The sequence below is a fragment of the Marmota flaviventris genome, chromosome X (assembly GCF_047511675.1).
Source record: "Marmota flaviventris isolate mMarFla1 chromosome X, mMarFla1.hap1, whole genome shotgun sequence".
NCBI classification, from domain to species: Eukaryota; Metazoa; Chordata; class Mammalia; order Rodentia; family Sciuridae; genus Marmota; species Marmota flaviventris.
Genome location: NC_092518.1, coordinates 55,324,765 through 55,342,151, shown reverse-complemented (window position 1 = coordinate 55,342,151; position 17,387 = coordinate 55,324,765). Strand labels below are relative to the sequence as shown.

Genomic DNA, 17,387 nt, shown 5'->3' with positions numbered 1-17,387 from the left:
GTGATTGAATTTCATTTTCTGTCTCAAAATAAAGGTGGGGGGAGGGTTGTTGTTGGTGTAACATAGTGGTGGAATGATGTTAGCCTAACGTGTGCAAGGCCCTGGGATTCAATTGCCAATACTTAAAAAAAAAAAAAGAGAGAGACAAAAGAAAAAAAAATTCATGCTGTGTGGTTATCCCTTTCTTTTCATCATCTTTCACATTATTCCCTATTCCTATTTTGCCATCTGGCCATCTCCTGAGAGCTTAGGGTAACAACAACATATTATACCCATAGACCCCTTTCATCCCATGTACTGTCTATACTTTGCTAGGAAGTATTTTCCCTATCCATGGGAATGCCCCACTTATACCTGACATGCCAACCTATCTTTCCCATTCCTAAATCCTTCCTGGGCAGCGGCAATTCCTCCCTAAGGTGCTAGCAAGACTTTCTCCTTGGTTGAAATGCCTGCATCTCCATGCTTTCTCCACCATGATCAGGTCCCAGCACAAGACAGAACTTGGCCTTCTGCCCTCAGGGCTTGTGGTGGAGACTCACTATTTCCCCAGCAGGGTCCAGCACTCAGGGTGAGCTTCTAAAGCAGAACCAGAGCAGAGCTTGGAAGCAATAGGGCTGTTCTTGCCTCTTTGGTGAGGGGAAAAGTTCAAGGAAGAAAGGGTGAAGTGTCAGTTAACAATGTCAGTTAACAATGAGAACAATGGGGCAAGGAGGTAGGTTTTCAAAGATTTTATTAAAAAAACAAAATAGATAGTGAATCCTAAAACAACAGTAGTGGACTCCACCCCACCACCCAGTTTACTGATTGTTTCCTCCCTTCCCTGGGGCTCCATCTGGATGGTCCTGAGATCCAAACCCTGCCTGTCAGCAGTTCCCGTCAACAAACTGGTGACCAGAGCTCCACACTTTCCTCCAGCTTCTGATCTGTTCCTTTAAGAAAATAAAAACACCCCTTCCCCAACTCACTTAAAAATAATTTTCAAAGATTAAAAACTGCATTTGTGTGTTTTTAAAAAATACATTAAATGTTGTCTATCTTCCTCTTCCCCTAAGCTAGTTGAGGACTCTGGGGTGCCTGCCTTCTCACCCCAGGAGGCCCATTGCTACTTGGTGCCCCTTGGAAATTTTCAGGAAGTAATTTCATCCAAATTTCCCCTGCAGTCACAAATTCCACAAACTGCTCGAATAAACACGCTGTCTTCATTACAGGCACTGCTGCTCAGCGCTGGAAATGTGATCTCTTTTTGTCAACTAGACCACATGCTTCAGATTCCCTGCAAACAGGACAGAAAACAAAATTCAAGTTCAGGTAATGTATGTGAATGATACACCTCAATAAGCTGTGAAGAAGAACAGTTTTGCATTATGGGGCTTGCTCTCTTGCTGCTCTTGGGAACCTTGTGATCCTACCAAGTGAACAAGTACAGGCCAGCCTGCTGGAAGATGTGTAGCAAAGGGCCCAGATACCCTTATGATCCCAGCAACTATCAGTCAATTACATGAATTCCAAGTGAGGTTTTTGATAATCAGGTGACTTCAGATGCTGGGTGGATCCAGACTAAACCAGAAGAACCACTCAGCTGAGCCCAGTTCAAATGCCAGTCCACAGAGTCATGAACTAAACAAATGGTTGTTTTAAGACATACACACACACAAACACAAATGCACATTCATGTTATACATTTCAGAGTTTACAATTAACTGAATCAAATCTCCTTCTACCCCTAGCCTTTCTCCCTCCCTTAGCAGGGTACATCCCTCCTAGTAGTTCCTCTTGTGAATACCCCTGAAATATGGAGTGGGAGCCTTCCACTGCCCTCAAGCCTAAGAGCCTTTTCTAAAAAGTGATCATTTGCAAGCCTACAGGATCAGGCTCTAGGAAGGAAAGTTTTGCTCACTTTGTCCCTTGCTAGTCTTTCCCTGGCCCATTTCCCCAAGCAGATCATCGGGCTCCAAACCCTACTGATCACTTCTCCTCTGAAACAGGAAGAATATTCCATGAGGATTGGGATCTGGGTTGCCTTACTTTTTGTTGATCACCAAAGTCTAGCACAATGCCTCATACATAGTAGGTGCTCAGTAAATGACTGAGTGGATGGATAAGTGGAAAAAAAGGAGGAAAAAGGACACATAATCAGAAATAAACCACTTGCCTATCTAATTTTTAAATTAATATATAGCAAATTGACTTTCTGTATGTGCAAATCTTTTTTTTTTTGCTCACACTGGCTTGGATCTTATGATCTTCCAGTCTCAGCCTCCCAAGTAGCTGGAATTACTGGCATGCGTCACTTTATTAAAGATCCATGCATGGATCTTTTTATTAAATATTTAAAACTTGCTATTAATTCTTACAAAGCAATGCATCCTTATTAGAAAAAGATCTGAAAATATAGTCAAGCAAAAAGAAAACAAGGGTTGGGCAAAGTTTTCTTAGTACCCCCCAAACAATAATCATAAGAAATAATTTGATAAATTAGACTTCATCAAAATTTTTCAAAAATTATTGGAGGCAAATCTCCAGTGCAGAAGAATTTCCAATAACTTATTTGATGCTCTATCTTCAAAGAGGGGGAGCCTAACTCTCAATTCTTTATTATGCACTCTGCATAGAGACTTCCTTACAGTATGGAAAACAAGGAGAAAGAATAACTTTACAGTGGAGAAATCTGATAAACACTACTTCAGCCAGTGATCAAGGCTCCATGTTGATAGTAGGTATTCCAGCTACAATGGGGGTGAAAATGGCCCTTTTCTTAAGCGGGTTTCCTTTCTAAACCCATAGCCCCAGTCTAATTATGATGAAAACCAAATTCCAAAAGAGAGGCATCCTACAAATTTACTTACTTGACCAGCACTCCTCACAATTTTAGAGGTTATTAAAAACAAGGAAAGTCTGAGAAATTACTACAGCCTAGAGGAGCCAAAGGAGACATAAGACCTAAAGAAAATGTGGTATCCTGGATGGGATCCTGGAGCAGTTAAAAAAAGCCTGAATAAGGGATAGTTCATAATGTATCAAATTGGATCTTTAAATGTAACATATCATAGGAACATAAAATGTCAAAGGTGAGCAAAACTGAGTGTGAGGCACATGGGAACTCTCTGTACTATCCTTACAATTTTTCAGTAAATCTGAAATTATTCCCAACAATAAAGTCTATGAAAACAAAAACAAATATTTGCTCATGGAAGGAGACCAGTAACACATGGGATTTATTATGTTACATAATATTATATGTTAATTAGCTCTTTTATCACTTTTAAAAAATTCATTTGTTCTAATCAGTTATACATGACAGCAGAATGCTCTTTGATTCATGGTACACAAATGGAGCATAATTTTTCAGTTCTCTGTACATGAAGTAGGGTCACACTATTCATGCAATCATGCATGTACCTAGAGTAATTATGTGTATCTCATTCCACCATCTTTCCTACTCCCATACCCCTCCCCCCACCCATACCTTTGCCCAATCTAAAGTTTCTCTACTCATCCCATGCCCCCTGCATCTTCTCACTTTTTAAACTTTTTTTTTGTACCAGGGATTAAACCCAGAGTTAGTTGTTTAACTGCTGAGCCATATCCCCAGCCCTTTTTTTCCCCAGCCCCCCATTTTTAATATTTATTTTTTAGGTGTAGATGGACACAACACAATGCCTTCTATTTTTATGTGGTGCTGGGGATTGAACCCGGGTCCTGCCCATGCTAGGGGAGTGCTCTACAACTGAGCCACAATCCCAGCCCCTTTTTTATATTTTATTTAGAGACAGAGTCTCACTGAGTTGCTTAGGGTTTTGCTAAGTTACTAAGGCTGGCTCTGAACTTGAAATTCTCCTGCCTCAGCCTCCTGAGCTGGTGGGAACTTTTTCAGTTTTTTGTTGTTGTTGTTGTTGTTGTTGTTTGTTTGTTTGTTTGGTACCGGGCACTCAACTACTGAGCCACATCCATGGCTCTATTTTGTATTTTATTTAAAGACAGGGTCACACTGAGTTGCTTAGTGCCTTGCCATTGCTGAGGCTGGCTTTGAATTCACGATCCTCCTGCCTCAGCCTCCCGAGTTGCTTGTAATACAGGTGTGTGCCACCACACCCGGCCTTTTTAAAATTTTCAGGTAGGGGTATCATTAATCCTCTTCTCCTTTTTTGCAATGCTGGAGCATGCAACCCAGGGCCTCTCCCATGCTAGGCAAGCACTCTACTACTGAGCTGCACCCATAGCATTTACCCATATTTTGGAGAATTCTTTGTTTTAGATACAAATCTGTTATTGGACATATGATTTGTAAATATTTTATCTCACTACATAACTTATCTTTTTATTCTATTAAGTCTTTTGTAAAGCAAAAGATAAGTTTTTTGAAAAAGATGTTTTGATGAGATCTAATTTAGCATTTTTCCCTTGTTTGGATCATGTTTTTGGTGTTTTAAACTACTAAACTCAAAAAATCTCTGAATAATCTTTGTTTCTTCATCTTTTGGTTCATGCTTCCTCCATGTCTTATGAGTTACCAAGCCTAATCTCAAGATTTCTCTCAAATCTGTTTCTTCTTTTCTATTCCACTGTCTCTTCCTTAGTCACATATATTACTTGGGTCACTTCAACAGCTTTTCAGTAGTCCTCCTGTTTCTGGAGTTGTCTCCCAGTAATTTCTACCTGTGATCACACCCCTCTCCTTTCTTCAGGAGCTCCTGACCACTTATGAATGCAGTCCAACTCCTTTGTTTAAATAGACATGCTCCATCCATATGTTCCTGTCTCATGTCATTGCTTGCTTGGTTGCTCCTGCTGAGGTCATACCACTGGGGATCCTGGTGCTGAAGTGAGGGGTCCCTCCATCTGAAGCCTAGTCAGAGCATGAAGGAATGAGTGAATGCATGGGTGGACAAAAACTACATCACAATGTTCCAATGTCATGTGTCCACAGAGAGGAAAGGTGGGTGCTGTATTCTCTGCTTCCCTGACTGGCTATCCAGTTACATTTGGAGACAATTAAGAAAAACAACAGAAATAATTTCCTCCAAAAGTTGATGATGAGCAATGTTAAATTTGGGTAACAATATAATGTAAGCTTAAATAATGCCCATTGTCTCCCTTTCATGTCTAGCTTTTCCAGCAGTGGGTGGCAGCCTGAGAAAATTCAGCCAACACAGTCTGGGGCCTGAGGGATACATGGAGTTCAGACCAGAGGGGGAAATCCCAAATGCCTCAAGAGGCCAAGACTGGATGTGTGTAAAGGAGATTGGGGCAACACATATGAAGCCCTCTTGTTGCTTTCTTCATTTTTCTAATTTGAGTCATCCTGAGTATAAGAAATATTTTCCTTTTTCCTCAATTCTACTACGAAAGAAGAGGGATAGTAGAGTAGAGAAAATGGATCAGAGTAGGGAGGAGGATGGCAAGGGATGGAGAGAGAAGGGGAAGGAACAGGAAGGTAGAGGGAACTGAGATTGAGCAGATTATATTATATGCCTGTATCAATATGGCATAATGGTTTCCACTATTATGTATAATTATGATGCACCGAAAAAAAAAAAAAAAAAAAGAAAACCCAAACTGTGAGATGGTAATCACACTTGGCCTTGAGTGAGATATACAAAGAGGAATGGAGGGGTCTGAGGCAAACAGAAATGTACATGCTTGTAAAGCAGGCAGCTACAACTCAGCTCCAGCCATTCACTACTATGTAGGAATGTGGGCCCAGTATGACCAGATATTTCCATTGTCTAAGAGAAATCAGAAATTTCCTTTTTTGGGGCGGGGGAGGGGCTCCAACCCAAGGTCTCATGCATATTAGATGAGTTCTTTGACACTGAGTTACATCTGCAACCCAGAAATGCACATTTTATGCAATGTTTCCACAGTGTTTAATGCAGACAGCTGATTGAAATTGTAAAGAATATTGTGTGGGGCATCAATATGAGTGATCAAACAAAATAATTTTGGATGCAAGATATGGCTCATGTACTCCCAATTTGTAATTTCTGGTTATCTCTGGAATGGTTTTGATTTTATCAGTGGCACTCCATTTCATTCTCAAATATCCTAGTTTGGACAATAAATGATATTGTCACCCCACCTTTGATGTACAAGAAGGGACTGCCCCAGGACTCAGGAGAACTGTGTTCTATCAGTTCACTGAGGGACTGACTCAAGTGCTCTTCCCCTTACTCAACAAACAATTATGGAGTGTCTACTCGGTGCTAGGTACTTGGTTAGGTACTGGTGAGCACTCTCTCTACTTTTTGTCTTTTTTTTTCTTTTAAGTAGACTTTATTTTTAGAACAATTTTATTTAGGTTTACAGGAAAACTGAGCAGGAAATACAGAAATATTCCCTTCCATTTTCCCTTGCAGGCAGTTGCCTCTATTATTAACATCTTACATTAGTAGGGTACATTTATTACAGTTTGAATGAATATTATTACATTATTATTAACTAAAGTCCACATTTTGCATCATGATTCACTGTTTTATTTTTCGGTGCTGGAGATCAAACCCAGGGCCCTGCACATGTGTGCTCCAGCCCTAGGGTTCACTCTGTGTATTGTATGTTTCTATGAGTTTTGATAAGTGCATGGGGTTATGAGTCCACCATTATAGTATCATATAGCATAGTTTCATTACCCTTAAAATCTGAGCTCCACTGATTCACCCTCCCTTCCTTCCTCTGAAGCATGGCAATCACTCATCTTTTTACCATTTCTGTAGTTGTGCCTTTTGTATAATATCATATGCTTGAAATCATATGGTATGTAGCTTTTTCAGATTGGCTTCCTTCATTTGTCAATATGTACTTATGTTTCCTCCATGTTCTTTTTTTGGGTGATATTGGGGATCAAACCCAGGGACACTTTACAACTGAGCTACATCCACAATCCTTTTTAATTTTTAATATTGAGACAGGGTCTCACTAAGTTGCTTAGACCTTGCTAGGCTGCGGAGTCTGAGCTTGAACTTGGGATTCTCCTTCCTCAGCCTCCAGAGTTGCTGGCTTTGCAGATGTGTGACATGATGCTTGGCTCTTCCATGTTTTTTGTTGTTTGATAGCTTATTTCTTTATAGTGCTGAAAATATTCCTTGCCTAGATGTACCACAGATTATCTATTTACCTGCTGAATGTCATCTTGGTTGCTTCCAAGTTTTGGCAATCATGAACAAGGCTGTCATGAAAATTCATGATAAGTTTTTGTGTGGACAGGGGTTTTCAGCTTATTTGGGTAAATATCAAGGAGAGTAATTGCTGGATGGTATGGTAAGACTGCTTAGCTTTGCCACAAACTGCTGAACTGTCCTCCCAAGTGGCTGTGTCATTTTGCCTTCCCACCAGTAATGAATGAGAGTTTCTGAGATGCTTCACATCATCTCCAACACTTGGTGTTGTCAGTATCTTGGATTTTGGTTTTCTAATAGATTTGTAGTGGTAGGTCACTGTTTTTTTGTACTGGGGATTGAATCCAGAGGTGCTTTACCACTGAGCTGCATCCCTGCCCTTTTTAAAATTTTTATTTTGAGAGAGGGTCATGCTGAGTTGCTGAAGCTGGACTTGAACTTGTAATCCTGCCTCACATTCCCAAATAGCTGGGAATACAAGCATGTGCCACCATACCTGGCAGTATCTCATTGTTTAAATTTGCAATTCCTTAGTAACTCATGATGTTAAGCATATTTTCATGTTTCATTGTCATGTATATATCTTCTTTGGAGAGCTGTCTGTTTACATATTTTGCCTAGTTTAAAATTAGGTTCTTTGTTCTAGATATATTGACTGACACCTGTAATATTAGCTACTGGGGAGGTTGAGTTAGGAGGATTGCAAATTTGAGGCCAGCCTTGGAAAGTGAGACCCTGTCCCAACATAAAAAAATTAAAAAGGACTGGGTATTTATTTCAGTGGTAGGGCATCCCTGGGTTTAATCTCCCAGTGTGGCAAAAAAAAAAATTAGGTTGTTTGTTTTAACAGTTCTTTGTATGTTTTGGATACACAAGTCCTGTACTGGATATGAATTTTGCAAATATTTCTCACAGTCTGTGGTTTATCTTTTTTTTTCTCTTAATACCTAGTCTTCTAAATGTAGAGTAAGCTGGGTGTGGTGACTCACATCTGTAATCCCAGATATTCACGAAGCTGAGGCAGGAGGATAGCAAATTTAAGGCTAGCCTGGGCAACTTAGCTAGACACTGTCTCAAAAATAAAAAATAAGGGCTGGGGATGTGGCTCAAGCAGTAGCGCGCTAGCCTGGCATGCGTACGGCCCGGGTTCGATCCTCAGCACCACATACAAACAAAGATGTTGTGTCTGCCGAAAACTAAAAAATAAACATTAAAAAATTCTCTCTCTCCCCCTCCCTCTCCTCTTTCTTTAAAAAAAAATAAAAAATAAAAATGGACTGGGGATGCTGGGGTTGTGGCTCAGTGGTAGAGCACTTGCCTTGCATATGTGAGGCACTCAGCACCACATAAAAAAATAAATAGATAAAGATATTGTATCCATCTACAACTAAAAAAATATTTCAAAAAATGGACTGGGAATGTAGCTCAGTGGTACAGCATCCCTGAGGTTGGACCCTAATATCTCTCTCTCTATATTTATCTATCTCTCTCTCTCTCTCCTCTCATTCTCTTTCTCACATACACAGAGCAGCGTTGTCCAGTAGAAATTTCTGGGATGATGTATGCTGCCCAACATGGTAGCCAGTAATCACATGTGGCTATCGAGCATTTGAAATATGGTTAATGCAAGTGAGGAACTTAATTTTAAATTTTATTTAGTTAATTTGAATAAAAATAACCTAGTCTTCTAAATGTAGAATATGCAATTCCTTAGTAACTCATGATGTTAAGCATATTGGGCCATGGTGGTTGTATTGGACAATGCAGTGGTGGTTGTATTGGACAATGGCTAGTGGTGGTTGTATTGGACAATGCAGCCACCCTTGTGTTTCTGTTTTCTTCCTTCATAACACTGACTAGGGGCTGTCCTTATTGATTCTCTTGTTTGTAAAGGTTCTTTTCAACCTATTAACAAGTCTTGCAGATTCTACATCTAAAATATATTCTAAAGTCACCCGTATCTCTCCACCCTTCACTGTTAGCTATCATTACTCCAAATCACTGTTGCCCTTTGCATGGATGACTCTAGTAGCTTCAAAACTGGCATCTTTGTTTTCTTCCTTGCCCCCTACAAGCTATTCTCTATATAGTGACCAGAGTAGGTCATAATATAATCACTCTTATGCTCAAAACCCTTTAACAGCCACCTAGAATAAAATCAAAGCAGGAACTGGTCCCTTGTCTCTCATCTCCTACCCACTCTCCTTGCTCACTTGGTTCTAGCCACACAGGCCTCCTTGATGTGGTTTGAACACATGAATAATTTTCCCTCTTAGGGCTTCCTCCTTTGTACCTGGTATTTCTTCTGCCTGGAATGCTCTGTCCTCGGATATTCCCATTTTTGATCTATCTCATTACCTCTATCACCTTGAGTCAACAGTTTTCAACTCAAAAGTCACTTGTAAGAGGCCTTATGACAGTTCAAGCTGAGAGGCCAGTAGCCAGTCACTCCTTTTCTATCACATGGCCCAATTTTATTTTCATTAATGCACTTTGCTCACCCAAAGCATCTTGTGTGTTTATTTGCACACAGTCTGTCTCCTCTCACAAACTCTAGGAGGGCAAGGGCTTTATCTGTCTTGTCCATTTCTCTTTTGTTAGCACTCTTTACAGTGGCTGGCATACTGTAGGTGCTCAATACCTATTCACTGAAGGAGCAAACATCTGTAGAGTTACAGGGCAGTAGATCAAGCACTTTCCCATTCAATTCACAGAAGTTTAAAACTTGGTCTTTGCTCTTAGGGACCTTATAAATGCGGTTGAGGTGAGCAAACACATGCTAACAAACGGAGAATCAGTGCTACCAGGTGAGGTGGCAAATGAGTTCTGAAGGCAATATCACAGCAGTTTGAAGGAATGCCAAAGTGATCCCAGGACTCTAGGAAGCTGAGTGGCACCACATAAGAACAGAATAGTGAATTTAGGACTGTTGAAAAGTATTTCCCAAACTATCATCCTATGAGTAATCCTTTCAGGAATGTTGTCACATCTACTTAGCATCTTTATTAATAGTCACATAATATTCTTCTATGTATCCATTCACTGCTAAAACTTTAATACCTATTTTGGCCTCATCTAGCTTAAGCAGCAACAAAAACAAAAATAAAAAGACTCTATGTGCTTATTACATTTTTAAACATACATTAAAATAAATATGGCTGTTAAAATTAAAAATGTCTAGCTGGGTGCGGTGGTGTATGCCTGCAATCCCAGTGGCTCAGAAGGCTGAGGCAAGAGGATCAGACGCTTAAAGCCAGCCTCAGAACCGTACCAAAGTCATGAACAACTTAGTGAGACCCTGTCTCAAAATAAAAATTAAAAGGACTGGGGATGTGGCTCGGTGGTTAGGTGTCCCTGGGTTCAACACCTGGTACAAAAAAAATTAAAAATGTCCTCATGTCACCTCAAATTGTGTCTCCTATAGAGTAACATGAAACACATTTTGATAAAAATGATTGTGGGGACGCTGGGGTTATGGCTCAGTGGTAGAGCACTCACCTCGCATGTGCGAGGCCCTGGGTTCGATCCTCAGCACCACATAAAAATAAATAAATAAAGATATGTGTCCATCTACAACTAAAAAAATAAATATTAAAAAAATGATTGTAAAGATGGCTCTTGATCAGCTCATGCCCAGGCTGCTCTATATCCATTGGCCTCTAGTATCTGAAAATCTCACATGGTGTGCTCCATACTCCATCAAGCTACCCTGTGTAGATATGGTCCACTTCTCTGTCCATTCATTGCTCAAATCTTTAATGGTGTCTACAATGGCCTAGGCCCTGTGACAGGCACTGGGATCAGAGAGGAGAACAAGACACAGTCCTTGCCATCAAGGAGCTCTTGGTCCAGTGAGCAACAAGGAGGACATATTTGGAGTCAAACACATCATCATCCATAGCAACAGAGTAATAAAATATCTGTATATACAAAATTCTAGAGGCAGAAAAAGAGAGGGCATGAAAAGCTTCACAGAGCAGGTGGCATCTTGAAGGGCAAAGGCAGAAAGAATGTTCCATGCAGCAAGAACAGAGCAGGATATATAAAGGCAACTGCAAAGTTTTTGTGGTCAGAACCCAGGATGAAGGTCAAGCAGGGGGACAAGGAGGCTGGAATTATAGAGAGGAGAGAGGATCTAGTGTGATATGGGGCTAGAGTAAACTTTCCAATTGTTGCCCCATTATGAGGAAGTTGAGAGTCTTCCTTTTTACCTGGGAGCAATGGCAGTCCGACGTATTTCTGTGAAGCCATATGCATGTGCTGATGTGAATGGCTGATTTTTTAGCCTTTAATTGTCAACTGCATTGCTTGCCTTGGAATGTCGATCCCTCCTGTCATCAGAAAGCCTTTCAATGACAACTATGTGGAACCACTAATTACCACTTCTCTGCTTCTGACCTGAATTAGAACCTGGGGTTGTGGATTAATCCCACCAGGCTTCTGGCACTTACAGGATATCAGCACTTAAAGGATATTACTCTGATGGTTAGGGTGCTCTGGTCTTAGCTTGCAAGGCACTACTGCGGGCTCAAACGGAATCGAAGCAATTTCTAAAATAGCCTATGATTCATTTTTTCTCCCCTCCTGTGCCTAAATCTGCTGGCTCCATGTGGAGGGATGGGCACAAGTAACTGTAGAGGTGACATCACAGGAGTGGGCTGCATGCCTGCCAGGCAGCTTGTGGAGCTGGGCCTCACCAGTTGTCTATCTGCTGGGCTGGGTGATGCCTCCCAGGCGTTTTGGAGTTACAGCTCCCAGGTTCTTTGGTTGATGTGCCTTCTCCACATTTCTTTTTCAGGCAAAAATTCTGGGCTAGGAAATCCAAGATAATGGGAATAGCAGTGGTAGGAAGAATAATACAGTCTTACATCTGTATAATGCTTTAGAGTTTTGAAAGCCATTTGCTCCATTTTGCTCCACCCAAACACTAGTGGGAAATGGAAGTTGGGATTTTCGACTTGAACTGGAGACAAATTCTCGCTCTCTTGCACAAAAGAGCAAAATGCCAACATCCCTATTTGCCTCAAAGCACATCACTATTAGGCCTCAGATGCCACCAGAAGGTCAGAGAGACTCCCTTCAGGCTCTAGGTGCTTCCTGGAAGATAAATTCTCCAGGAGAAATTGCCTGGCAGGCACAATCTATTAACCATGCCATCCTGATTGAGCCAGCAAATAGTGCCAGTCTCAGTGCTGCCAGCTCCTTCTGCACACCCTGCTTTACAGTCCCAATGGTCCCAGAGACCTTTACTGGAGCCAAAGGCATGGCCACTGACTGTAGAGCCCTGAAGGTAGGGTGTGTCATGAACATCTGGAAGTGCCAACCACTGCCAGAGTAGCTCAAAGGCCTGTGAAAGGAAAACCACAATTCGGGTCACATCAGCCATTACTGCAGATCTTGAAGGGAAGGGCCATTGAGCCCAGCCATGAACAGCTGAGTAGGGTGGAGGGATTCTTTTCTTGGAGGAGCCATAAAAATAGTTCTGCAGCAGTCTCATGTTTACTCCGTGATCTTCCCGGATGTGGTCCCAGCATGACTTGTTGTCCCCAGTGTTCTATTTCCACAGTTAATGTGAAAAGTCTCTCCTGGCCTAGCATCTTGCCACTGATCTTCTCCAGCATCATGGGTACCAGGCTGGAAGCCAAGGGGGTGGTATATACTTGTTTGAGCTTTCCAGATTTAGATTAGATTTCAGTGGTTTTTTTTGTTGTTGTTGTTGTTTTTTGTTTTGTGTGTGCGTGTATGTGTGTGTTTGGAGGCAGGGTGGGGCGCTGGAAGCAATGATGCAGAGATGCTGAGTAGTACTATAAGAGTGAGCAGATGCTTCTGCTGTTTTTGCCATAGCTGTTGCCATCACCACTACCACCGAATGAGGCCAGAAGGACTTAATGAAAGACCACACGTGCTGGTCAGTACCATGAACATGTCAACTTCATAAACCAAGATGCTTCCACTAAGACAATGCTGTCTGTTGGAAATCTTGGCGGGGTATAAAAGTGACCTTTTTGGAAAGTTGAATCTGTAATCTATATGTGGAAAGTGATTGACAGAACAGAACATCACCACCTCCAGAGCAGAGGCCTCCCAGAACTTGTTGGGGGAAATGTGCGCCTATGAAAGTAGATTAAGGATCACCGCCTCAGTCTGTTTTAGAGATGTGAATAAAAATCTTGGCTTGGGACTTCCTCCTCTCTGGTTGACTGATTTTTCAATTGATTTGTATTTATTAGCTAATGAAATTAAAGTTGTAAAAATGATAACAGAAACACAATAAATCTCTCCCACAACTGGCTGTTTCTATGTCACTATGGTGCATTCCTCACTTTGATTACTTCAAAGTCTATTATTTTGTTCTCAATTATTCTGTTTTTCTGGCACTGGAGAAAATCAATTTGTTTTATTTTCTCTTATTCATGCACTCAATTATGCTCTTCGGGCACATTTAATCACTTTGATGTTTTCATTTTATGGCCCGTCTCTAGGCACTTCAGCTGCATTGCTGCCAACGGGCAAGCAGGACTAATTTGCATGTCACAATAGACTTGAAATTCTAACTCAATTTAGAAATCTTTATGAAATCTCCCTCCAAAATATGCTTGGAGCTGCAAAGAGGCAGAAGGATGTGGGCAAACCAGGAGCCTATAAAGATGCTTCCTTTTCTCAAAAGACTCCCAGCTCCTTGGTGGCCTGACCATGGCTTGGGGATGTCCCTGTCAAGGTATAGCAGAGGAGTTCATGGGATGCAAAAATGTTTGTAGAGTTTCTTCTGGAACTCTGTGGTGAGAACCCTGTAGTAAGTAGCTTCCCCTTGGCAGCAAAGCCAGGGAATTTGGCCTGCTGATGCTGGTGTTAAATGACCATCAGCACTGCTGGGTTTGGTGGCTGAGCTCAAGACAGCACCCGAGTGAGTCTCAGTGAGTTAAAGGGACTCTGGGTACACTGAGAAAGTTGTCAATAGTTGGGACATTCCAGAACCCTGAGTGAGTTACCTTATTTTCTCAAATAATTTCCAAAATAATAATTTTGCTCATGGATCATTTTAGTGCTAAAAGCTGGAGGTAAATGAGGAATATTAATTGCATTTGGAGTATTCTTTGGACAAACAAACAAACTCACTTAAATATATTAGAGTCCTCTACCTGCCCTTCCAAAATTCTTGGTTTGTTGTATACAATAATCAGCAACTCTACCAGGTAGAAGGAAAAATCTGTATTTCTTCTTCTAAGCTTTGGGCATGATCCTCAACTTCTCATGTGGAATCCTAGTTCCCCCACTCACTGGCATTGTGACCCTGTACAAGGTAATTAGCTTTTCTAAACCTTGATTCTCTCATATATTAAATAATATTACATTGAAATAATTTTATCTACTTCAGAGACAGATTTGCTTCCTAAACTTCAATATTGTCAGAGTCTAACCATATTTACATATCACTTATGTAGAAACCTTTCTCATATGGAGTCATTTTTTAATACTCAGCTTCATCTTAAGAAATAATACCAGTGAGGTCAAAGAGTTTGATGTGATAGTTATATTTTCTTTCTAATACATGTTAAAACATATATATTAGATATGCTAAATCCATTCCCACATTGGGGTTTTTGATGCTGTTTTCCCTTCATCTAGAATGTTCTTCACCTCAATTTTTGTAAAAATACTTTACTCATTTCCTTAAGTTCTATTCTCAAATGTCACTTCTTCAGAGAAACCTTTATTGACCACACTATCTAAAAGAGTGTCCTCTCAATTAATCAGTAATCAACACCAAATATTTATTTGCTAATTGCTTGTCTGTTTCACTAGAATAAAAGCTCTATGATGGGCAAGGCTTTTATTTGTCCTCTTTAGTGCTGTATCACTAGTGCCTAGAACAGTTCTTGACACATATTAACACCAAATACATATTTCTTGAGTGAATGAAAGATTAAAATAGAAAATTAGCCTCTCAATAACCAGAGTCCCCTTCCACTAGTTGGGAGCCTGAATTTCTACTTCTACCAAGCAGGAATGAGACACCAATTTTCTCTACCAGGGTGTTAATGGTAGCTGAGTAAGGAGCCAAGACTTTTTATCATTTAAAACAAATTAATATTTTTAGGAATCTAGACTTAAAGAAAATCTCAGTGGCACTCGAGTGATAATGCATAATGTGCATATTTCATTGCTGTGCATATTTTGAGTTATGGTATATGCTTGATTATTATTTCTGAGGGGCCCTTGAAAAACCCATTCTTAACACAAACATTATCAAAATACATATGAAACCTGAAATAAATGTTCAGATGTGAAAGAACATTGTGTCTTTTTTTTTCTGATTCATCTGGCAAACTCTTAAAAATTAAAAAAAAAACTCTTTAAAGTGGGAACCTAGGGCTGGGGATGTGGCTCAAGCGGTATAGCGCGCTCGCCTGGCATACGTGTGGCCCGGGTTCGATCCTCAGCACCACATACAAACAAAGATGTTGTGTCTGACGAAAACTAAAAAATAAATATTAAAAATTCTTAAAAAAAATAAAGTGGGAACCTAGACTTTTACCCTCACCTGGAGGTAATGGGGTAGTGAACCCCTCCCATGACAGTATGATGTCAGAAGACTGCTGAAACAGAAGATTTAAATAAGATCTAGAGTTTCATAACATCATACCTAAAATGTTCAAGATACAATAGAGAATCGTTCATCATACCAAGAGCAGGAGGCTCTTAACTTCAATGAGAAAAAAAAGAAAAACAAATCTCAAAATAATCAACAGATGATAACAGAGATGACAGATATTGGCAATATCTGAGTAGGAGTTTTAAGCAGCCACCATAAGAATACATCAATGAGCAATTACAAACATGCCCGAAACAAATGAAAAAAGAAAAAAAGAAAAAAAGGAAGTGTTGGTAAAGAAACAGAAAGAAAAACTAAAACTAAATTTTAGAACCAGAAACTAGAATATGTAAAGTAAAAAACAACACATAAGTCTAATAGCAGAATGGCAGTGGTGAAAGAAGAATTAGCCAACTGGAAGATAGAACAACAGAAATTGCTCAGTTTGAACAAATGACAGAAAATAAACTGAAGAACTGAGCAGAGACTCAGGGACCATGTGGGACCATGATAGAATATCTAACATTTACGTCATTAAAGAGATCTGGCATTCACATCAAATCTGAGAAGAGGGAAGAAAGAGAGTGGGGATAAAAAGTATTTTTTAAAAAAATTATGGCTAAATATTCCCCCAAATTGGCAAGAGACAGAAAATCTACAGATTCAAGAACCTAATGGAATCCTAAACAGTATAAACAAAAAGAAATCCACACCAAGACATATCATAATTATATTTCCAAAAACTAAATGAAGAGAGAAAAATCTGGAAAGCAGCAAAAGAGAAGTCAAGCCTTACCTATAAGGCTTGATACTTCAAATGACAGTGGATTTCTCATAAAAGACAAATCAGAAGGAAGTGGTACAATATTTTTTCAAGTGCTAAAAGAAAAGAACTGTCAACCCAGAATTATATATCAGAATTATATATCCAGTGAAAATATCCTTTAGGAATGAAGAGAAAATGACAGTTTCATAAGGGAAAGAAAACATTGAGAATTTGTTGCTAGCACACCTATCCTAAAAAAAGAATAAACAAAGTTCTTGAAATGGAAAGGAAATGATAAAACAAAGCATCTTGGAACATTAGAGAGGAAGAAAGAACAATAGAAAGAATAAAAATATGGGTAGATATAATAGATTTCTCTTTTTCTCTTGAGCTTTCTAAATTATATTTGGTGGTTGAAGTAAAATTTATAACACTGATGTGCTTCCAAATGTATGTAGAGAAAATATTTAAGACAAGTAAATAAATGGGGGAGAAGAAAGGAATTTAAAAATAGACAAAGCCTCTACACTCACACTGGTAAAATGTTGACAACAGTAGATTATAAGAAGTTATATGTGTTCAATATATACCCAGAGCAACCAATAAAAAACCAATACAAAGAGATATAACAAAAAATACTACAGATGAATCAAAATGGAATTTGAAAAAAATGTACAAATCACCCATAGTAAAAAAGAGGAGAAAACAGAGAAACAACAGAAAATGAACAAACAAACAAAAAAGTAAAATAAAATGGGAGAGTCAAACCACAACAAAATTACATTGGATGTAAATGTTCCAAATGCAGCGATTAAAAAACAAAGACTGGCAGTCGCTAAAAAATGGCCTAATTGTATGTTGCCTATAAAAAACTCACTTTGAATACAGTAAAGATAGATTAAAAGTAAAAGGA

The 17,387-nt window shown here is 39.6% G+C and overlaps 1 protein-coding gene across 1 annotated transcript in view; it reads right to left on the bottom strand.

The window, feature by feature from the left end:
- Positions 1-716: 716 nt before the first annotated feature.
- Hdac8 (histone deacetylase 8) overlaps positions 717-17,387 on the bottom strand; it is a 222,267-nt gene continuing 205,596 nt past the window's right edge. Inside the window, exon 11 of the mRNA XM_027920168.2 lies at positions 717-1,276. Within this exon, the coding sequence (XP_027775969.1) occupies positions 1,254-1,276 (23 nt within the window). The 3' untranslated portion in view covers positions 717-1,253. The remainder of the gene's footprint in view (positions 1,277-17,387) is intronic.